General features: G+C 38.7%; 1 protein-coding gene across 4 annotated transcripts in view; it reads right to left on the bottom strand.

Moving 5' to 3' along the window:
- Map2k4 (mitogen-activated protein kinase kinase 4) overlaps positions 1-25,101 on the bottom strand; it is a 111,460-nt gene that overhangs the window by 62,069 nt on the left and 24,290 nt on the right. For 2 of the 4 annotated variants that reach the window (XM_052194822.1, XM_052194823.1), the window contains one exon: positions 15,023-15,125. In XM_052194822.1, the coding sequence (XP_052050782.1) occupies positions 15,023-15,125 (103 nt within the window). Of the gene's footprint in view, positions 1-15,022; positions 15,126-25,101 lie in introns of those variants that run through there. The other 2 variants (XM_052194825.1, XM_052194824.1) reach the window with 2 other exon arrangements.

The following is a 25,101-nucleotide window of genomic DNA, read 5'->3' as shown; positions in this document are numbered from 1 at the left end:
AACTTCCCTAACCTAAAGATAGAGATGCCCATGAATATACAAGAAGCCTACAGAACTCCAAACAGGCTGGACCAGAACAGAAATACCTCCAGTCACATAATAATCAAAACACCAGAAACAAAGAAATAATATTAAAGGCAGTAAGAGAAAAAGGCCAAGTAACATATAAAGGAAGACCTATCAGAATCACACCAGACTTCTCACCTGAGACTATGAAAGCTAGAAGATGCTGGGCAGATCTCATGCAGACTCTAAGAGAACACAAATGTGAGCCAAAACTACTATACCCAGCAAAACTCTCAATCACCATAGATGGAGAAACTAAGATATTCCATGACAAAACCAAATTTACCCAATATCTATCCACAAACCCAGCCCTACAAAGGATAATAGGAGGAAAACACCAATACAAAGAGGGAAACTTCACCCTGGAAAAAGCAAGATGGTAACCTTCTCTCATCAAACCCAAAAGAAGTTAACCAATCAAATTTAAAAAATAACATCAAAAATGACAGGAAGTAACAATCACTATTCCTTAATATCTCTTAACATCAATGGACTCAATGCCCCAATAAAAAGACATAGACTAACCGACTGGATACGTAAACAGGACCCTACATTTTGCTACATACAGGAAACACACTTCAGGGTCAAAGACAAACACTACCTTAGAGTAAAAGGCTGGAAGACAATTTTACAAGCAAATGGTCTCAGGAAACAAGCTGGAGTAGCCATTCTAATATCAGATAAAATCGACTTTCAACCTAAAGTCATCAAAAGAGACACTGAGGGTCACTTCTTGCTGGTCAAAGGAAAAATCCACCAAGAACTTTCAATTCTGAACATCTATGCTCCAAATACAAGGGCACCCTCATTCATAAAAGAAACTTTATTAAAGCTCAAAGCACACATTGCACCTAACACAATAATTGTGGGTGACTTCAACACTGCACTTTCCTCAATGGACCGATCAGGAAAACAGAAACTGTACAGGGACACAATGAAACTAATTGAAGCTTTGGATGAATTAGATTTAACAGATATATATATATAGAACGTTCTATCCTAAAGCAAAAGAATATTCCTTTTTCTCAGCACCTCATGGTACCTTCTCCAAAATCGACCATATAATTGGTCACAAGACAGACCTCAACAAAAATCAGAAGATCGAACTAATTCCATGCCTCCTATCAGATCACTATGGATTAAAAGTGGTCTTCAATAGCAACAAAAACAGAAAACCCACATACACATGGAAACAGAACAATATTCTACTCAATGATACCTTGGTCAAGGAAGAAATAAAGAAAGAAATTAAAGACTTTTTAGAACTTAATGAAAATGAAGACACAACATACCCAAATCTATGGGACACAATGAAAGCAGTGCTAAGAGGAAAACTCATAGCCCTGAGTGCCTCCAAAAAGAAAATGGAGAGAGCATACACTAACAACAGCTTAATGACACACCTGAAAGCCCTGGAACAAAAAGAAGCTATTTCACCCAGGAGGAGTAGAAGGCAGGAAATCATCAAACTCAGGGCTGAAATCAATCAAGTAGAAACAAAGAGAACCATACAAAGAATCAACAAAACCAGGAGCTGGTTCTTTGAGAAAATCAACAAGATAGATAAACCCTTAGCCAGACTAACCAAAGGACACAGAGACAGTATACAGATTAACAAACTTAGAAATGAAAAGGGAGATATAACAACAGAAACTGAGGAAATTCAAAAAATCATTAGATCCTACTACAAAAGCATATACTCAATACAGCTGGAGAATCTGGAGGAAATGGAGAGTTTCCTAGACAGATATCCAACACCAAAACTAAATCAGGATCAAATAGATCAACTAAACAGTCCCATAACACCTGAAAAAATAAAAAGGGTCATAGAAAGTCTCCCAACCAAAAAAAGCACGGGACCAGATGGCTTCAGTGCAGAATTCTATCAGTCCTTCATAGAAGACCTAACACCAATACTCTTCAAACTATTCCACAAAATAGAAACAGAAGGAACTCTACCCAACTCGTTCTATGAAGCCACAATTACGCTGATACCAAAACCACACAAAGATCCAACAAAGAAAGAGAACTTCAGGCCAATTTCCCTTATGAATATTGATGCAAAAATACTTAATAAAATTCTTGCCAACTGAATCCAAGAAAACATCAAAACGGATCATCCACCATGATTAAGTAGGCTTTATCCCAGGGATGCAGGGATGGTTCAATATAAGGAAATCCATCAATGTTATCCACTACATAAACAAACTCAAAGAAAAAGAACATATGATCATCTCATTAGATGTAGAAAAAGCATTTGACAAAATTCAGCATCCTTTCATGCTAAAAGTCTTGGAAAGAACAGGAATTCAAGGCCCATACCTAAACATCGTTAAAGCAATATACAGCAAACCGGTAGCCAACATCAAACTAAACCGAGAGAAACTTGAAGCAATACCACTAAAATCAGGGACTAGACAAGGCTGTCCTCTCTCTCCATATCTTTTCAATATAGTACTTGAAGTTGTAGCTAGAGCAATTAGACAACATAAAGAGGTCAAGGGGATACAAATTGGAAAGGAAGAAGTCAAATTATCACTATTTGCAGATGACATGATAGTCTACTTAAGTGACCCAAAAACCTGCACCAGAGAACTCCTACAGCTGATAAACAACTTCAGCAAAGTGGCTGGTTTTAAAATCAACTCAAGCAAATCAGTTGCCTTCCTATACTCAAAGGATAAGGAGGCTGAGAAAGAAGTTAGGGAAATGACACCCTTCACAATAGCCACAAACAATATAAAGTGTCTTGGTGTGACTCTAACCAAACAAGTGAAAGATCTATATAACAGGAACTTCAGGTCTCTGAAGAAGGAAATTGAAGAAGACCTCAGAAAATGGAAAAATCTGCCATGCTCGTGGATCAGCAGGACTAATGTAGTTAAAATGGCCATCCTGCCACAAGCAATCTACAGATTCAAATGCAATCCCCATCAAAATCCCAACTCAGTTCTTCACAGAGTTAGAAAAAGCAATTCTCAAATTCATCTGGAATAGCAAAAAACCCAGGATAGCTAAAACTATTCTCAACAACAAAAGAAATTCCGGGGGAATCAGTATCCCTGACTTCAAGCAATAGTACAGAGCAATAGTGTTAAAAACTGCATGGTATTGGCACAGTGACAGACAAGTGGACCAATGGAATAGAATTGAAGATCCAGAAATGAGCCCACACACCTATGGACACTTGATCTTCGACAAAGGAGCCAAAAACATCCAGTGGAAAAAAGATAGCCTTTTCAACAAATGGTGCTGGTTCAATTGGAGGTCAGCATGCAGAAGAATGTGAATTGATCCATTCTTATCTCCATGTACTAAACTTCACTCCAAGTGGATCAAGGACCTCCATGTAAAACAAGACACACTGAAACTAATAGAAAAGAAACTGGGGAAGACCCTAGAGGACATGGGCGGGGGGGGGGGGGGGGGGGAAGTTCCTGAACAGATCACCAATAGCTTACACTCTAAGATCAAGAATTGACAAATGGGACCTCATAAAATTACAAAGTTTCTGTAAGGCAAAGGACACTGTTAAAAGGACAAAACTGCAACCATCAAATTGGGAAAGGATATTCACCAACCCTACATCTGATAGAGGGCTAATATCCAATATATACAAAGAACTCAAGAACTTAGACCCCAGGAAAACAAAAAACCCTATTGAAAAATGGGGTACAGATCTAAACAAAGAATTTTCACCTGAAGAAATTCGGATGGCCCAGAGGCACCTTAAAAAGTACTCAACATCATTAGTCATTAGGGAAATGCAAATCAAAACAACCCTGAGATTTCACCTTACACCAGTCAGAATGGCTAAGGTCAAAAACTCAGGAGACAGCAGGTATTGGTGAGGATGGGGCTGTAAGATGGTACAACCACTTTGGAAATCAGTCTGGAGGTTCCTCAGAAAACTGGACATGACACTTCTGGAGGACCCTGCTACCTCTCCTGGGCATATACCCAAAGGATTCTCCGGCATGCAATAAAGACACATGCTCCATTATTTTCATTGCAGCCTTATTTATAATAGCCAGAAGCTGGAAAGAACCGAGATGCCCCTCAAAGGAGGAACTGATACAGAAAATGTGGTATATTTACACAATGGAATACTACTCAGCAATTAGAAACAATGAATTCACAAAATTTTTAGGCAAATGGTTTGATCTGGAAAATATCATCCTAAGTGAGATAACCCAGTCACAAAAGAATACACATGGAATGCAATCTCTGATAAGTGGATATTAATTAGCCCAGAAGCCCTGAACACCCAAGGCACAAATCGCATAACAAATGACTCCCATGAAGAAGTATGGAGAAAGTCCTGATCCTGGAAAGGATTGATCTAGCATTGGAGGGGAATATAAGGACAGAAAAAAAAAGGAGGAAGGTGATTGGAGAATGGATGGAGAGAAGAAGGTTTATGGGACATATGGGGAGGGGGGATCCGGGAAAGGGGAAACCATTTGGAATGTAAACAAAGAATATAGAAAATAAAAATATTAAAAAAAAAAGAACAGGTACCTTAATAACACTATACTTTCCAATACAGAAATAAGCCATAGTTTTTGCGCATGCATGTGTGTATGCCCGTGTGTGACTATGGGCTTCAGGAGCTTGGCACATCCAAGGTAAGCACTCCATCACTGAGCTACATGACTTGCCCCGAAGACATCTTACTCACGTATTCAACTGTTTCGTTCCCCGCACCCCTGGTAATTAATATGTTAGTGAAGTGTAGTTTCTTTAACTATATCAATAGCTATTTTGTACTTTTTAGGCTACTATAATTATTCTGAAACTTTACTTCCCAAGAGGTTATTTTTGCTAAGAGGTGTTTACAGAAAGAACTGATTTTGTTACCCTTCCCCTTTGGTAAAGTCACTTAATAATTATAGTAATTTTGGTAGATTAATATTTTCTACATATGCAATTAAAACACCTGTCTGAAAAAAGGTTGGTTTGCAATCCAATCTTTAAGTTTTTCTGTTCAGAGTTTGGGGTTTCCTGTCTTGTCACCAATCACAGACACAGTACTGAGTCATTTATCACTAAGTATACTATACATAGTAAAAGCATTTCCTTAGATGCCACAAATTAGTCATGAACTACCCCTCTTAGTTTAATGGAATGTTTTTGATAAATAAATATTGTCAAATATTATTCCGTACCTATTGAAAGCCCACATATTGTTCTCCCTTAGTTTATTAATACAGTAAATTATAAGGATCAAATATCCAACCAAGATTAATCCAAAGTACTGTTTATGAGGATTTCCAAGTGTGTGTTTATTAACGATGGAGTTCTATGGCCTCCTTTGCTTTGTAATGTCATTGTCTGGTTTCTGTCAATGCTATGCTGACTTTGAAGTATGAGTTGAGAAATATTACTTACTCCGCTGTCTAAAGAGTTCTGTAAATTTAATATTATTTCTTCTTGCCTTTTATTTATTTTTTTCTTTCATCACCCAAAACTTTTTTTATTCGATATATTTTTATTTAATTTCAAATGATTTCCCCTTTTCTAGACCCCCCACTCCCCGAAAGTCCCATCAGTCCCCTTCCCTCCCCCTGTTTTCCCACCCAACCCTTCCCACTTCCCTGTTCTGGTTTTGCCCTATACTGCTTCACTGAGTCTTTCCAGAACAAGTGGCCACTCCTCCATTCTTCTTGTACCTCATTTGATGTGTGGATTATGTTTTTAGTATTCCAGTTTTATAGGCTAATATCCACTTATTAGTGAATGCATACCATGACTGATCTTTTGAGTCTGGGTTACCTCACTTAGTATGATGTTCTCTAGCTCCATCCATTTGCCTAAGAATTTCATGAATTCATTGTTTCTAATGGCTGAATAGTACTCCACTGTGTATATATACCACATTTTTTGCATCCACTCTTCTGTTGAGGGATACCTGGGTTCTTTCCAGCTTCTGGCAATTATAAATAGGGCTGCTATGAACATAGTGGAGCATATATCCTTATTACATGCTGGGGAATCTTCTGGGTATATGCCCAGGAGTGGTATAGCAGGATCTTCTGGCAGTGAGGTGCCCAGTTTTCGGAGGAACCGCCAGACTGATTTCCGGAGTGGTTGTACCAATTTGCAACCCCACCAGCAGTGGAGGAGTGTTCCTCTTTCTCCACATCCTCGCCAACACCTGCTGTCTCCTGAATTTTTAATCTTAGCCATTCTGACTGGTGTAAGGTGAAATCTCAGGGTTGTTTTGATTTGCATTTCCCTAATGACTAATGAAGTTGAGCATTTTTTAAGATGCTTCTCTGCCAGCCGAAGTTCTTCAGATGAAAATTCTTTGTTTAACTCTGTACTCCATTTTTTTTTAATATTTTTATTTTCTATATTCTTTGTTTACATTCCAAATGATTTCCCCTTTCCCGGATCCCCCTCCCCATATGTCCCATAAACCTTCTTCTCTCCATCCATTCTCCAATCACCTACCTCCTTTTTCTCTGTCCTTATATTCCCTTCCCATGCTAGATCAATCCTTTCCAGGATCAGGACCCTCTCCATACTTCTTCATGGGAGTCATTTGTTATGCAATTTGTGCCTTGGGAGTTCAGGGCTTCTGGGCTAATTAATATCTACTTATCAGAGATTGCATTCCATGTGTATTCTTTTGTGATTGGGTTACCTCACTTAGGATATTTTCCAGATCAAACCATTTGCCTAAAAATTTTGTGAATTCATTGTTTCTAATTGCTGAGTAGTATTCCATTGTGTAAATATACCACATTTTCTGTATCCATTCCTCCTATGATGGGCATCTGGGTTCTTTCCAGCTTCTGTCTATTATAAATAAGGCTGCTATGAACATAATGGAGCATGTGTCTTTATTGCATGCCAGGGAATCCTTTGGGTAAATGCCCAGGAGAGGTATAGCAGGGTCCTCTGGAAGTCTCATGTCCAGTTTTCTGAGGAACCTCCAGACTGATTTCCACAGTGGTTGTACCATCTTACAGCCCCACCAGCAGTGGAGGAGTGTTCCTCTTTCTCCACATCCTCGCCAACACCTGCTGTCTCCTGAGTTTTTGACCTTAGCCATTCTGACTGGTGTAAGGTGAAATCTCAGGGTTGTTTTGATCTGCATTTCCCTAATGACTAATGATGTTGAGCACTTCTTTGTCTTTTATTTTTATTCCTGTTGTTTGTTTCCTCAGGGTCTCACACACATTAGGCAGGATCACTACCAGATACTATACTTTACTGTGCCCACAGTTCTTTCCTTTTATATTTACTATCTGGTACAGAAAAACCACAGAGGTCCACATTTCCTGTATGAGAATGCTAAAATATAAATTTTCATCAGATGAGGAACTTCTTAAGCTTTTGTTATTTATGTCACAAACTAACTCAATTTGCCAAATTTCTTGAGATAAATTACTAACTGTATTTCTGTGCTTTTGTATATATGGGATCAGTAGTGATTGGCCCTCTTTCATTTTTTACAATGGTAGCTTGGGGTTCTTTTTCGTGTCCTTCTTCATTGGGAGGGGGCATCTTTCCATTTAGTTCAGGCCAGCCTGGAATTCTAAATTCTCTTTTCTTGAGATTCCATGTAGCAAGTAGCAGATCTACAGGCATCAGTACTAAATGCCTGTAATGTAGTAATCTACATTAGTGCAGCTGCTGCTTGCTCTAGCTCTCACTCTGTCTCTGTCTCTCCCTTTCTCTCTCTTTCTCCATTCCTCCTTCTCTCCCTCTCTCTCTCTCTCTTTCTCTTTGCCTGCCCACCTGCCTGCCTGCCTGTCTGTCTGCTGTCTGTCTGTCTATCCTAGGCATATATCATGGCTCTTAGTTTCCAAGAACAGCTTTTGAAAAGGTTGAGTATTCTCTACTATTCGTCCATCACATATGGCCTAGAGTTCTCCTATTTTTATTATCTCCTTTTTTCTACTCATTTAACACTTGAATTCACTGCTTCCTAGCTCTTCAATGTTACTCATTAATCTTCTAAAGAGACTTTGCACCTCTGCCTAGGCTGTAAGAAGCTTAGTCATAATATCCTTATAATTTATTTTCTCACTCTTTAGAACTTTGGTAACTTCTCAGATTGAGTTTAACTCACATCCATTTCTGGAGATGGGGAAGAGATCTGACCATGACACATGTAGGACTAGGCTTCATGATACACATATAGCTGGGATCCAGGCACTTAGGTAGCTAAAACAGGAGTTTAAAGCCAGCCTGGGCTACATACTGAATTCAAGATCATTCTTAAACTCTCTACAACCACAAAAAGTACTCAGAAATCAGCTTAACAGGAGCATAATTCCTTCACTCAAAAGGTTTTCAAAGCCTTTAATCCTTTAATGATGAGTTCTAAATACACATGCAGTATTTTCCCTTTGTTCTTCTAACACTAATGAACAACAGAAGCAGACATTTGTGAGAATCAGAAATGGTACTAAAGAACTAGAGAAGAATTAGCAGCAGCCTGTGCCCATACCGGCTGGGTCATTAGGTGTGTGGGATGCCTACTGCTCAGCATTTTAATGCAAGAACTATGGTGACAATAAAGATTGAGAGCTAAGCTTTTTTGTTTTCTCTATATGGTATAGAAATATTTGAAAAGTGGCTAGAGATCATGAAACCAAGACTCTGAGACTCCCAATAAACATCAGTTCCCAGATAGAGATCCTTTTAGTCCTGACTGTTGACATCAGATTGGATATCAATTGCTAAAGCAAACTGCAATTCCAACAATATTTTCATTGTCTAAAGTTTGTCAAGGAAAAAGTACTAAGAGAGAAAGACAGAGAGAGAGAGGAGAGAGAGAGAGAGAGAGAGAGAGAGAGAGAGAGTAAGACAGAGACAGACAGAGAATGAATGAGAATATTAAGTATGCCTAAAAGTTGAGTCAAAAGAATCATTTGTATCGAAGGAAGCACAGAAAATACAGGTAATACAGATGCACTACCTGATCACACACAATTACTTGACTCATGGTCCCTGTGAAGCCACCATCTCTAACAGCAGAGTATACAAAGTCACACATTAACTCCTAAACAAAATACTTTTGTGGAAACATCAGTAAATCAAGATTTAGGTGTAGCTAGGTTTTGTACATCTTCTAGGAATCTAAATTCTGAAATGGTCACTTTGAAACTTCAAGTTCAGAAACATTACCAATCACCTTTCTAATCCAAACTTTACAAATAATTACATAGAAACTGTGCCAGGTCAGGAAAATCCGTTCCTCTTGAGCACAGCTAAGAATTAAACACAAATAACAAATCTATAATGGCCATTTTCATTCCTACAGAATATTCAAACTCTGAAGTTAATTCTTCATACCAGCCCCAAAGTAAGCCATGGAAATAGAAGATGTAGACTTTGAAGACTAAATAAAGATGTAAACCACAGAGCAGAAATTTTATAAACTGAACATTCATAGTGCAGACAAGACATTGATTACTAAGGAACATCTTTGTCAAGTCTCTACCTACATTCAAAGGTCACTCACTCTTCTTGAGCTATAAAAATAACAATCTCTAGCAAGACTAGAGACTTTGGAAGCTTTATGAGCCAGTTACAATAGGAGAACTGGCTATGTGAAGAGAATATCAAGACAACAGAGAACCGTTTCAAAACATTTTCAGTCACTATGACATAAATAAGTTTTGAAAGTTATGGTTTTTGTATAAGCTTTTCCAAGTAAATCAAAATCACATATGAAATGAACTTTGCCCCATAGATAAAGTTCTTAATGAAGCTATGAAAATGTCCTAATATGACAAACAACATCCTGTCCTTATAATACTCAATGTAATAGTGGAAACTAAAAGAGGTGTTTGACTGAATTAATGATTTCAATACTTGATAGTTTTCCTAACTATAGCTAAAACAGTAAAACTTATAAAAATAACAAAAAAAAATACACAGTCAAAAAACAGACTGCATCATCCTGCTTCTGCTATTGGCAGCATTGAACGAGGTAGTATCTTGGCCCTCAAAGCGCTGGAAATGGATCTTAGTAATAAGGGACTTGCTGGCTTATGCAAGGCTTTAGGGGTCAGTCCCCAATCATGGAGGCAAGAGAGGGGACCCAGTCCCTAATCTGTAAAATAAGGGCTCTTACTTTACCATTAATAGTCTGTTTCTTTGTAATTTCTTCCCTCTCTTTGAAGATACTTGGCTCAGAACAGATTTCCTATTAAGATAAGTACTTGTGTTGTAGAAATTGTCTAGAATTTAATATTAACTATCAGATTATTCTCAGTATCTTTTTTGTTGTGTAACCATTTGGCTTTAATTCTGTACCTATAATGTAAAAGAAAATACCACTATCAGTATAATATTTCATCTGAACTCAAGCTGTCAGAAAAGTTACTTTTAACTTGAAAGAGAATATATATACACATATGTGTATATATATAGGTCACTGTTCTAATTTAGTCATGTAAGTGCCTGAACATCCTGTTTTTATAAAATTATATAAACAAAAATGTTTAATCTTAAATATAGTTTAGAAACCAGTTTTGTATCTATTTAAAGGTATGACTTTTAAAGTGTTTCTATCATTTTTACATATAAATAATAGTGTAATACTTAAAGTTATGCATCCCCTCCTCCTTCTCTCTCTCTATATATAGTTTATTAAAATATATATATTAAAATATATATAGTGAGAGTTTATTAATACACACACACATACACACACAGGCACACACTTATAGGGAAGAAGTTACAATTAAGTAACTATGACTTTATCCAAAGAGAATTGGTGATGATATAAATAAAAGTACTGTTTGTATCCATATTGAATTTAAGAAAAGTAAATTTGCAACTAAAGACAATGGCTCTAGGACACCTCGAAGAAGGGGTGACACGTTCTCTGGGTGTGTGACTGCCTGCGGTACTGAACACAATCCTTTTGATCTCATTATTAGTTTTTGTTTTTGTTTTGTTGTTGTTAAATGAAAAATACTCTAAAAGGATGGTTCTGAGAGTTCTATTATATAACAAAGATGTCTGAGGACCTAAAAAATACAAGGTATTCAATAAATATTAGTTGCCCTAAAACAAAAATAATAACTGTTTTATAAGCAAATAGTAATTATTTTTAATCCTATCACTTTGTTTCTTTACAATAATAAAGCTAATTGGTAATGTTAAAATGCATTATTTTTTATTAGGTAACTATGAAGGAAAATGCCTGAAATTAAGTATTACTGTGTTACATTTTGCTAATAAACAATTTAAAATAGGTCATACAAATGGAAAAAAAATAAGCTTTATTTAAGAATAAAGATCATTCTAATTTCCTATTTGTTTAATGTTATAACTTTTATGAGTACTCTATATGTTTCTTTAAACTTAATAGTCTAAACTAAGTATTTAAGATATTTTCTTGATTTGGGCCTTATCAACTGAGGATCTTCTCAATCTAACCCAAATAATCTCTAAAGTTTTGTCTACAGATTCTGACCTGCTTCACTTTTTATCTGAACTATTACAAGAGTCTCTTGATTAATCTTGTACATATCCTTAACTATAGTATGTATATAAGCTATATAGCTTGGTTTTCACTAGAGGATCAAATACATGAAACATCAGTGAGGTTCAGAATGGGGTCAATCCAAAACCTATTTAAACCCATAAGACATCAGAAGTCACAGAGCCTTAGATGATGGCAAGCAAACATGTGCCCTCCTTGCTTCAGGAGTGGCCCAAGGCTGTTTGTTTACTGTGGAGAAACTGTATCAAAAATAAAAGTCTGTAAGGATAAAGTTTAACTTTTATCCAGTTTGAATCTCAAGCATAAACCTTCCTTCCACAATAGAATCTACTCTCTGCCTATTCAAGGGGGAGGAAGACACAGAGACAGACTAGGGGAGATAGGAAGTGTCCTTGAGCTACTTGGGGAATGCAGACAGCTTCTCCTGCCTCCAGCTAAGAAGTTCTTTGTCTTTCAGACCATCAACTTTGAACATGAAGTAAAGAAAATACTTCCAAAAGAAATGAATTCTCTCCCTCCTCCCATGAAACTCTTCACCTTTCCCAATCTCTCTCTTAATTCATCAAATGAAATAGAGAACATCTATATTCTAAGTCAGGCTTGGACAGCACAACAGTCAAGTGATTCTCAGGCCAGAGTTAGTGATAACTGTAGGTAGAAACCAGCATTAGTTTCCACGTACTGCTCATATCTTCAGAAAAGGTTAAAAACAAAAGTTTCCCAGGTATGGCGGCCCACACCTATAATCTCAGTACTCAGGAAGTTGAAGCAGGAGGAATGGTGTCATTTAGAGGCCAGTTTGAACTAGAGTGGAAGACAAAGTTTCTACAGTTTACTTAGGACTAAATGGCCTTTTCAGTGAAGCTTTACTGAGGAAGTGCATTACAGAATGCAGAATACTGGTGATTAAGATAGGACTTTAAGGGCTGGAGAAATGGCTCAGCGGTTAAGAGCACTGACTGCTCTTTCAGAGGCCCTGAGTTCAATTCTCAGCAACAACATGGTGGCTCAGAACCATCTGTAATAAGATCCGATGCCCTCTTTTGGTGTGTCTGAAGACAGCTACAGTGTACTCACATAAAATAAATATTTAAAAAAAATAGAACTTTAAAATGGAATATTTTCCAATATTTCAGACAAAGGGAAATGAGGCATTGGTCTCAACAAAGGCTCTAAATTTAAAATTGTGGCTTCCAGTGCTTAAGCTCCTTATTTAAGTTAATTTAAAAGTATAGTATGTGGGGTGTGTGTGTGTGTGTGTGTATTTTACCTACATGTATGTATGTGCACCCAGTACCCACAGAAGCCAGAAGAGGGTGTCAGATTCCATGGCACTAGAGTTTCAGATGACTGAGAAACACCATGTGTATAGTGGGAATTCAGCCAGATTCCTCTGAAAGAGCAACCCGTGCTCTTAATGGCTGAGCCATCTCTCTTGCCCCATTTCCAAGTTAACTTTTTTTTTAAAGATTTATTTATTATGTGTAAGTATATTGAGTCTGTCTTCAGACACTCCAGAAGAGGACGTCAGATCTCATTATGGATGGTTGTGAGCCACCATGTGGTTGCTGGGATTTGAACTCAGGACCTTCAGAACCTCTGAGCCATCTCTCCAAACTCCGAAGTTAACTTTTAAACTTGCCTTTTCTCTGTTGAATAACTGTACTGCGTTGTAGCAATATCTATGCTGTGCACACTTTAAACAACTTTGTTCCAAGAACATCAACCATTACTCACCATGATAAAGGCATAGAAGGTAACAATAGAGTATCTACTTCTAGTTCTCCAGCTGACACAATGACTAGGATTTTAGCACCAGTCTACTGCATTTTTAAGAATAGCCCCTGGAGTATAGAAAGACTTAAGAGTGTCTGCTACAATGAAACTCTGACAGAAATATAGAAAGGGGTCATATTTTTTTTCCTTTAACCTATTTTTCTTTACATTCTTTGGGTTTATACAACTTAACTTTTCATTTTATGAGTCAAAAGCCAAAACATTAACAGCTTTTAAATGTAGAAGGATCTCTAGTATATGACTAATTTTTTCATGCTAGAAATATATAGTTTTAATTTATGGTAATTAAAGCCTAGTATTTCCTAAAAAAGTAATCTCTTCATCCCCCAAGGACTTGAATGGGAAGGGGAAACAGGAGGGAGGGGGAGCAGGCCATATACTCTCCTGCTTTACATGTCAAGCATGTGATCAGCTGGTAATGAGAACAGTAAAATGGACTATGCTTATGGGTTTACTTTGGACTTGTTTTCACCATAATGTTAGAAAATGAGGAAAGAACACTGCTTGGCGCTAGAGTATTGTCTGGTTATGTACTGCACTTTCTTGCTCAATATAAGCCCTGTTTCATGTTTCAAAAGGAAAAGGGCTGAGACTCACAGTCCCCTCCCTCCTCTCTTCCCAGTCCCACCCTTATAACTCCCTCCCCCAATTTCCCCTCCCCTTCTCCTCAGAGAAGGGGAGTGCCCCCCACTTGGGTACCACTCCATCCTGGGGCATCTATTCCCAGAAGAACTAGGTACATCCTCTCCCACTGAGCTCATTCTAAAGTTATTCATGAAACCCTAAACATATATACACACACATACATTCCTTACTTGTACACATTACTACTGCAAAAAAAAAAAGTATTTCAGTCATGCCTGCCAAAGGTGACACTGCACCTACTTGTTACTGTCTGCAAATACAAGGTATCCCTAAATTCAAAAGAGAGGCGGAACCAACAGCCATGTCTCTTTGAGGACACTAGAAATATCTGAAGTCTAATAAAGCCTGAATCCAGGCATTCAGAAATTAGTTTTAAAACATAAAATACTCTGTTCCCACCTTTGTACCCATACCATTCACTGCTTGCTCTTTGCATCTCAATAATAGGACTAAATGAAAATACACAGGAATAAAAGTAAAGCCACCGGCTCTCACGCCCAGGAAAGCTTGGGGAAGGAGATTACTATTTAATATAGCACATGAAGGTTCAGTAAATTATTACTCTCAAGCTATTAGTTAAAATCAACTAACACATTCCTAATATTTTCAATAAGATACACTATCATATCTATCTTTTTATTTAAAATATTAACTAATAGCACATGGCATGACATGTGTATACTAACTTGAATACAACTTTGATTTGCCACATGAGTTTTCAAGGAAAAGAGTATCTACATTCCAGCACAGTGGGCAGTGGGGCTGAAAATATAAAGACATCTGCATTCCTAAACACAACCTGAACTTTACCTGAAACCCAAAGGTAATTTAAAAAAATATAAGTGAGCCTGGGCCTTTGGCACTATTTTCCCAAGTAAACATTTAAAAAAGAAAATTGTGTTCATCAACTAAAGAGTACAGAATCAGTAACTGTCTATTTAAGTTCAAAGAGTAACATTTTAAAGTATCTTAAGAAAACAGGAATATCAGCCCCTTGCAGCCAGAAAGTTCTGCAGTTAGTCACCGAAGAGTACTCACATGTGTGGGTTCTGGACTCCTGTAGTATTAGGATTCAGAGTAAACCGTGCTGTCGATTTGACGGGTGGATTTGCAAAATTCAGCTTCAGTGCTTTGCGTTTACCTGAGAAATGACAAAGTCAAAGTTTCAAATACTAACTACAGACACATGCAAATTGTAATGATTAAATTTAATTAACTTTTTATATTCAAGTGTTATAAAACAGGTATTACTTTGAAGGCATGAGAAATTCAGTGAAAGACAGAGAAACTTGCCTTAATAAATCTTACCTAATCTAGAGCAATGTTTTAAAGGTACCAAATATCTTAAAATTTAAAAAAAAGTTATCTTATGCCCACTCCCCACAAATCTCTCTTGTGCTATAGAGCATCAGATGATGTTCAGTACTTCCAGTTTACAGTGCCCAGAAATCTATCACTTTGCAGGAAAAGAACCAGTCACTGTAGAATCACCTATCCCAAGCAGAGCTCAAGCACTGCACACTGCTAAAAGCCAAAATGCCTTCAGTTTAACAGAAATCCCCTTCCTTCAAATGCAGTATAAATGCTGAGTGACAGATGTGAAGCATTCTGCAGCTGTAAGAGTAAACTCATCACAACACAGTCTACTTCAAGCTAGCAACACAGGCACACCAATAATAATTTCCTTAAAACAATTTCTTTGGGCTTAAAAGCAGGGAAGTATCAGCCTTTTTTAATATAAAACTAAACTGTATCCATTATTAAAAAAAAATCAGAAAATTCAGAGAAAACGAGTCTTTAAAATGATAAACATACATGTAATATACAGTGTTTTCAAAAGATGTGTATACATTTATCACTCTAATTACTACCCCCAAAAAACAATGCATTAATTTCTATTGCAAAATTTCCCTAAACATAGATAGATCTATGCTTTATGTCAAAGTCTCAGCCAGGCCATGGTACTGCTTCGACATGCTTCCCCTGTTAGCCATATTTCTTTCTGGGTCAATAAATCACATGAATCGTTTCTTTAGAGTTTCTACAAATGATCTGCATCAGAAAGGGTTTTCACTCATTCTGGTTTCCTGTTCCTATTAGGGGTTGTTTCTAGCACTCCAATCTCCAGAGTGTTGTATACACACATTTAGCTACTCAGCTAATCTCTGCGATCAATACTTTCCCACCTCAGTAAATTCTAGAGCTATACTAGAGCACACAAACTACAGATATGAGACTGGGGATGGAGCAAGGGAACAACCTGAGAGTACACATCTGCTATGCAGTCCTGGGGGCAGTTCTGAGCGATGGGCCTTTCTAGAAGATTAGGGAGATATTAGAAATAGCCACTTTCAGACATAAGGTTGCTACAGGAGTTTTCCTCATGGTTTGCTGTTGTACGTCTCAAAATTTTACTCTTAAAACACTTTCATCTGACTCAACTAGAAAATTCTAACTACATGCAAAAGGTGCTCTGTATTAAAAAAAAAAACAGATTTAATTTTAAAGTCATATGTTACTAGGAGGCTGAGGGACAGGACAGTTTTCTTGATTGTATTTAATATAGGGTCCCATATAGCCCACCTGGTCCCAAATTTACCATGTATCTAAAAAATAACCTTGATGTGTTAATTTTCCTGTCAATACCTCCTATGTGAGTGCTGGAATTAAAGACATGCATTACCACTCACAGTTTAAAACTTTTAAAATTAAAATCAATTTATCCCAATAAGAATGACTAAGACCAGTGGGGGAAAAGAAGACAGCTTGTGCTAAGGAGGATACTGATTGCTGGTGGGAGTGTACAGCCACTCTAGACATCAGTGTTCTTCAGAAAGATGTGACTTGATCTACTTCAATCCCCAGCCATACCACCCTTAGTCCACAGTCAAAGGATCCTACTAAAGACACCTGCACAGTCATGATCATTGTTGCTCTATTTATACTAGCCAGAAATTAGAAACAACCTAGATGACTGTCAATGATTGAAGAAAAAAAAATGTGGCATTTTTATACAATGCAGTATTATTCAGCCATTAAAAAATAAAATCATGAAATCTGCAGATAAATGGATGGAATTAAAAAAAAAATCATCCTGAATGAGGTAACTCAGACACAGAAAGACAAAGTATGTATTCACTTATATGTAGGTGTTAGTTGTGAGGTCATTGATAAGCATACTACAACTCATAGAATCAGAGGCTAGGTAGAGAATAAGGGACGGAGGGAGGGATGAAATCTCCCTAGGAAGGATAAATAGAATAGATAGCTATGAACAGACAAAGAGGGAAGACTGGAATGTGAAGACCAGATAGGAAAGGGGATGAAAAAAGTGGTGGGGAGTGGGGGGATACAGGGTCAGACAGAGCCATTTGAAATGTCATATGAAAACCTAATACAGAAGAAGCTCTACACACACACACACACACACACACACACACACACACACACACACACACACGGCAATCTAAATGAAATGGCCATATAGCAAGGGAAACAGAGCCCCAACTGGACATCGCTCATCACCAAATGGGGCTTCCAATACTAGGAATAGCTTAAAGCTAATCAGGTTCTTGGCTAAAGAGGTCCCCATGGGAATCACCAAACAATCCAAACTATTGACAAGGCTACTGGTGGCTCTTTATAAACAGGGAGGTCCTGTGGCTGAAGATAACACCTAAATAACTGACTGAAAAGAGAGAAGTTGAACTGGAGCCTTCATCCCTATGGACTAGTATTCATGCTATGGGAAGGTATTCTGCATGCCTAAAGGAGAAAGGTAAACACCAAACCAGCTAAAAAGCCTTCAATATACAAGAGTGACCCTGCAAGATAAGTTGGCACAATAGTAGCACAAAGTTTGTGAGAATCAACCAATACCTTTAAGGCCTAATCCATAAGACGGAACCCATTCCCAATGCTACTTGGATGGCCAACCTGAGACTAAATAGGCCAGAGATCTAGGAGAAAACCAAATACTGCTGTTCTGCTAATGAGACATAACAATAAAATGGCTCCTAATGACATCCACTATACTCATAGATCCATGCCTGGCTCAGCCATCATCAGAGAAGCTTCCTCCTCCAGATAGGAACAAATATGGAGACCTACAACCAGACAATATACATAGTAAGCACTACAGAATGAATACTCATCCCTGTAAGGGAAGTCTCCATCAAATCCCTCCCCTCAGGGAACAGGAAGCTCTGCAGAAGAGGAGGCATAAAGAATGTTAAGTCTCAGAGGGGATGGAGGACACCAAGGAATCAAGGCCTTCTAGTCACAACAGGGCTGAGATACACATGAATACACCGAGTCTGTGACAACATGCACAGGGTCTACACAGGTCTGCACCACATAAGGTCCTGGAGCTGAAATGAGACATGAAGACACACTTTATCCCTAACTGAGAAGCTATCTCCAATTGATAACCACTTCCAAATGAAAAGTTAGTTTCCTCCAAAGGAGTTTCACTAGGGAAGCTATTCTTAAGGGTAGGTTCTCAGCAGTAGATGGCCAGCCAACACAAAAAGGGCTCATTCCAAAGAATCTTTAGAGGGTCTTTGACTTGTAATGTTAAGTCAGGAAGCATTTCAATTTTTGTTCTGACCTTACAGGCCCTTTGTGTATATATTATATTTTCTGGTTTGGAGTTTTTAAGAGTGTGTGAAAATGTGTGTCTCTGCATCTATATGTGTTTTTGTGCTCTTTCTCTTGTTTGGTTGTTTTGTCACATTCTGATTTTTAATGAATTGTATTGTATTGCACTGTATTGTAATTCCTTAGATGCCTGTTTGTTTTCTAAGGAGAAACAGAAAGGATGTGTGTAGTGCCTATTCCTGGTTGTCAACTTGACTATATCTGCAATGAACTACAATCTAGAATTGGAAGGCCACCTATGATCCTAATCTGGAGGCTCAGAGATAGACCTTTCTGACCTGGATCTTGGCATGGAGAGCTTGAAGCATAGTGGCTATGAATTCCAGAAGATTAAGACAAGGAGATCTCCGGGCGGCGGCGGTGGCGGCAGTGCAACAGTGGCTGGTCCAGCCTAAGGGCCATCAGCAGTGGAACCAAGGCGACACAGGGTCCGGTTAGGCCCTGCGCCCACGACCACTGACCTTCGCTGGCCAGCCGGGCTGCAAACACCTGCGGATTTACGGTGCCTTTCACCGCACAGAAGCCACATCAGAACTCTGCTTCCCGCCAGTCACGAGAGACTCGCCTCCATCTTGGTTTCAGACTCCAGGGAGATCGGACAGACTGAGGTACACAAACATAACCCGAGGCCAACATCGCAGGAATCTAAGCCCGTCGGGCGTTGGCCTGCACCCAGGCCCTGGGCTGTTCGGGGGGCCATCGGGGTGCCAACTCAGCCAGGAGGTTTTTTTGCCCGCGCCTCCATTTTGCCTACAGGACGCCAGAGAGCTCTAGCAGGCAAAGCCATAACAGGCATAGCCTGAGGCTAACAAAGCGGGGGTCTAGGCCCCAATAGGCCCTGGACTGAACCCAAGAACTGGGCGGCTTGGTGGGCCATCTGTGTGTCAACCCGCCCAGGAGGTTGTTAGCCCAGCAGACTCTTCAGGCACTTTCAGGGAGCACAAGCGCACACGCCCGCCATCCTGGCCACCTGACAGACCCAATTAACAGTCATAGCCCGAGGGGAACTTTGCTAGGACCTTGGCCTCCCAGGCTTCTACCTGGACCCAGGGCCTGAACAGCCAAGCTAGCCTTGTGTGCACCAACCCGGTTGGGAGATCAGCTGCCCAGCAGAGTGATCAGCAGGCAGAAAAGGTCCCCGCAGCATACACCAGCACTCCCTGAAGGTGCAAATGGGCTCCATCTGGTTCACAGACACAATCTGGGGCAAAGCACACTAGCACTGCAAGGGCACTCAAGAGGAAGACAGCATATCAGCAATCAGCTACAGGGGTAAGCCAGCCATATAGTGTGGCAGTAATAGCCCCAGAGCCCCTCAGGAGGCCCAAATACCAGCCAGAAACAAGACCAAATAACTCCAGAGAACAAGATGGCAAAGGACAAACGCAGGAACGCTACTAACAGAAATCTAGGCAATATGACAGCATCTGAACCAAACTCTCCAACATCAGCAAGTCCTGGTTATGCCAACACACCAGAGAAACAAGATTTGGATTTAAAATCACTGATCATGATGCTGCTAGAACAACACAAAAAGGACATAAATGAATCTCTTAAAGAAATACAGGGGAACATGAATAAGCTAGAAACCCGTATAATGGAAACAGAAAAATCACTTAAAGAAATGCAGGAGAATAAGGCTCAAGAGACAGAAGCCAATAAAGAAGAAACGCAAAAAAAACTTAAAGAAATGCAGGAGAACTTGAGTCAAGAGGCAGAAGTCATGAAAGAGGAAACACAAAAATCTCTTAAAGAATTACAGGAAAACACAAACAAACAAATGATGGAACTGAGCAAAACCATCCTGGATCTAAAAACAGAAGTAGAAACAACTAAGAAATCACAAAGGGAGATAACTTTGGAGATAGAAAACCTTGAGAAGAAATCAGGGGCCATAGATGCAAATATAAACAACAGAAAACAAGAGTTGGAAGAAAGAATTTCAGATGCCGAAGATACCATAGAAATCATTGACTCAACAGTCAAAGAAAATGTAAAATGCAAAAAGCTTGTATCCCAGAACATCCAGGAAATCCAGGATACAATGAGAAAACCAAACCTAAGGATTAGAGGTATAGAGGAGAGTGAAGATTTATAACTGAAAGGGCCAGCAAATATCTTTAACAAAATTATGGAAGAAAACTTTCCCAACTTAAAGAGAGAGATACCTATGAATATACAAGAAGCCTACAGAACTCCAAACAGACTGGATCTGAGCAGAAATACCTCTCGCCACATAATAATTAAAACCCCAAATGCACTAAACAAAGAAAGAATATTAAAGGCAATAAGAGAAAAAGGCCAAGTAACATATAAAGGAAGACCTATCAGAATCACACCAGACTTCTCACCAGAGATCATGAAAGCTAGAAGATCCTGGGCAGATCTCATGCAGACTCTAAGAGAACACAAATGTCAGCCAAGACTACTATACCCAGCAAAACTCTCAATCACAATAGATGGAGAAACCAAGACATTCCATGACAAAACCAAATTTACACAATATCTTTCCACAAACCCAGCTCTACAAAGAATAATAGGAGGAAAACTCCAATGCAAGGATGGAAACTACACCCTGGAAAAAGTAAGATAGTAACCTTCCTTCATCAAACCCAAAAGAAGATAATCACTCAAATATAAAAATAACATCAAAAATGACAGGAAGTAATAATCTCTATTCCTTAATATCTCTTAACATCAATGGACTCAATTCCCCAATAAAAAGACATAGACTAACAGACTAGATAAGGAAACAGGACCCTACATTTTGCTGCATACAGGAAACACACCTAAATGTCAAAGACAAAAACTACCTTAGAGTAAAAGGCTGGAAGACAATTTTACAAGCCAATGGTCTCGGGAAATGAGCCGGAATAGCCATTCTAATATCAGATAAAATCGACTTTCAACCTTAAGTCATCAAAAGAGACACTGAGGGACACTTCTTGCTGGTCAAAGGAAAAATCCACCAAGAAGAACTTTCAATTCTGAACATCTATGCTCCAAATACAAGGGCACCCTCATTCGTAAAAGAAACTTTACGAAAGCTCAAAGCACACATTGCACCTAACACAATAATTGTGGGGGACTTCAACACTCCACTCTCCTCAATGGACCGATCAGGAAAACAGAAACTAAACAGGGACACAGTAAAACTAATTGAAGCTTTAGACCAATTGGATTTGACGGATATTTATAGAACATTTCACCCTAAAGCAAAAGAATATACCTTTTTCTCAGCACTGCATGGTACCTTCTCCAAAATCGACCATATAATTGGTCACAAGAAAGACCTCAACAAATACAAGAAGATCGAACTAATCCCATGCCTCCTATCAGATCACTATGGTTAAGAGTGGTTTTCAGTAGCAACAAAAACAACAGAAAGCCCACATACACATGGAGGTTGAACAATACTCTACTCAATGACACCTTGGCCAAAGAAGAAATAAAGAAATCAGAGACTTTTTAGAATTTAATGAAAATGAAGGCACAACATACCCAACTCTTTGGGACACAATGAAAGCAGTGCTAAGAGGAAAACTCATAGCCCTGAGTGCCTCCAAAAAGAAAATGGAGAGAGCTTATACTAGCAGCTTAGTGACACACCTAAAACCCTGGAACAAAAAGAAGCTATTTCACCCAGGAGGAGTAGAAGACAGGAAATCATCAAACTCAGGGCTGAAATCAATCAAGTGGAAACAAAGAGAACCATACAAAGAATCAATGAGTCCAGGAGCTGGTTCTTTGAGAAAATCAACAAGATAGATAAACCCTTAGCCAGACTGACCAAAGGGCACAGAGAAAGTATCCAAATCAACAAAATTAGAAATGAAAAGGGAGATATTACAACAGAAACTGAGGAAATACAAAAAATCATCAGATCCTACTACAAAAGCCTATACTCAACACAACTGGAGAATCTGGAGGAAATGGACAATTTCCTAGACAGATACCAAACACCAAAATTAAATCAGGAACAAATAGATCATCTAAACAGTCCCATAACCCCTAAAGAAATAGAAGGGGTCATAGAAAGTCTTCCAACCAAAAAAAGCACAGGACCAGATGGTTTCAGTGCAGAATTCTATCAGACCTTCAAAGAAGACCTAACACCAATATTCTTCAAACTATTCCACAAAATAGAAACAGAAGGAACCCTACCCAATTCCTTCTACAAAGCCACAATTACGCTGATACCAAAACCACACAAAGATCCAACAAAGAAAGAAAACTTTAGACCAATCTCCCCTATGAACATCGATGCAAAAATACTCAATAAAATTCTTGCCAACCGAATCCAAGAACACATCAAAACAATCATCCACCATGATCAAGTAGGCTTTATCCCAGGGATGCAGGGTTGGTTCAATATACAGAAATCCATCAATGCAATCCACTACATAAACAAACTCAAAGAAAAAAACCACATGGTCATTTCATTGGATGCTGAAAAAGCATTTGACAAAATTCAGAATCCTTTCATGTTTAAAGTCTTGGAAAGAACAGGAATTCAAGGCCCATACGTAACATCGTTAAAGCAATATACAGCAAACCGGTAGCCAGCATCAAACTAAATGGAGAGAAACTTGAAGCAATCCCTCTAAAATCAGGGACTTGACAGGGCTGCCCCCTTTCTCCTTATCTTTTCAATATTGTACTTGAGGTACTAGCTCGGGCAATTCGACAACATAAGGAGGTCAAAGGGATACAAATTGGAAAGGAAGAAATCAAACTATCATTATTTGCAGATGACATGATAGTCTACCTAAGTGACCAAAAAAACTCCACTAGAGAACTCCTACAGCTGATAAACAACTTCAGCAAAGTGGCAGGTTATAAAATCAACTCAAGCAAATCAGTGGCCTTCCTATACTCAAAGGATAAGCAGGCTGAGAAAGAAATTAGGGAAATGACCCCCTTCACAATAGCCACAAACAGTATAAAGTATCTTGGGGTGACTCTTATCAAACATGTGAAAGATCTGTATGACAAGAACTTCAAGACTCTGAAGAAAGAAATGGAAGAAGACCTCAAAAAATGGGAAAACCTCCCATGCTCATGGATCGCCAGGATCAATATAATTAAAATGGCCATTTTGCCAAAAGCAATATACAGATTCAATGCAATACCCATCAAAATCCCAACTCAATTCTTCACAGAGTTAGAAAGAGCAATTATCAAATTCATCTGGAATAACAAAAACCCAGGATAGCTAAAACTATTCTCAACAACAAAAGAAAGTCTGGGGGAATCAGTATCCCTGACCTCAAGCAATACTACAGAGCAATAGTGTTAAAAACTGCAAGGTATTGTACAGTGACAGGCAGCAGATCAATGGAACAGGATTGAAGATCCAGAAATGAACCCACACACCTATGGCCACTTGATCCTCAACAAAGGGGCTGAAAACATCCAATGGAAAAAAGATAGCCTTTTCAACAAATGGTGCTGGTTCAACTGGAGGTCAGCATGCAGAAGAATGCGAATTGATCCATCCTTGTCTCCTTGTACTAAGCTCAAATCCAAATGGATCAAGGACCTCCACATAAAGTCAGATACTCTGAAGCTAATAGAAAAGAAACTGGGGAAGACCCTTGAGGACATCGGTACAGGGAGAAAGTTTCTGAACAGAACACCAATAGCATATGCTCTAAGATCAAGAATTGACAAATCAGACCTCATAAAATTACAAAGTTTCTGTAACGCAAAGGACACCATCAAAAGGACAGATCGGCAACCAACAAATGGGGAAAAGATCTTCACCAATCCTACATCAGATAGAGGGCTAATATCCAATATATATAAAGAACTCAAGAAGTTAGACTCCAGAAAACCAAACAACCCTATTAAAAATGGGGTACAGAGTTAAACAAAGAATTCTCACCTGAAAAATATCGGATGGCAGAGAAACATCTTTAAAAATGCTCAACTTCATTAGTCATTAGGGAAATGCAAATCAAACAATCTTGAGATTTCACCTTACACCAGTCAGAATGGCTAAGATTAAAAATTCAGGAGACAGCAGGTGTTGGCGAGGATGTGGAGAAAGAGGAACACTCCTCCACTGCTGGTGGGGTTGCAAATTGGTACAACCACTCTGGAAATCAGTCTGGCGGTTCCTCCAAAAACTGGGCACCTCACTGCCAGAAGATCCTGCTATACCACTCCTGGGCATATTCCCAAAAGATTCCCCAGCATGTAATAAGGATACATGTTCTACTATGTTCATAGCAGCCCTATTTATAATTGCCAGAAGTTGGAAAGAACCCAGGTATCCCTCAACAGAAGAGTGGATGCAAAAAATGTGGTATATATACACAATGGAGTACTATTCAGCCATTAGAAACAATGAATTCATGAAATTCTTAGGCAAATGGATGGAGCTGGAGAACATCATACTAAGTGAGGTAACCCAGACTCAAAAGATGAATCATGGTATGCACTCACTCATAAGT

Source organism: Apodemus sylvaticus, chromosome 10 (assembly GCF_947179515.1).
Source record: "Apodemus sylvaticus chromosome 10, mApoSyl1.1, whole genome shotgun sequence".
NCBI lineage: Eukaryota > Metazoa > Chordata > Mammalia > Rodentia > Muridae > Apodemus > Apodemus sylvaticus.
This window is presented reverse-complemented; position numbering and strand designations above follow the sequence as displayed.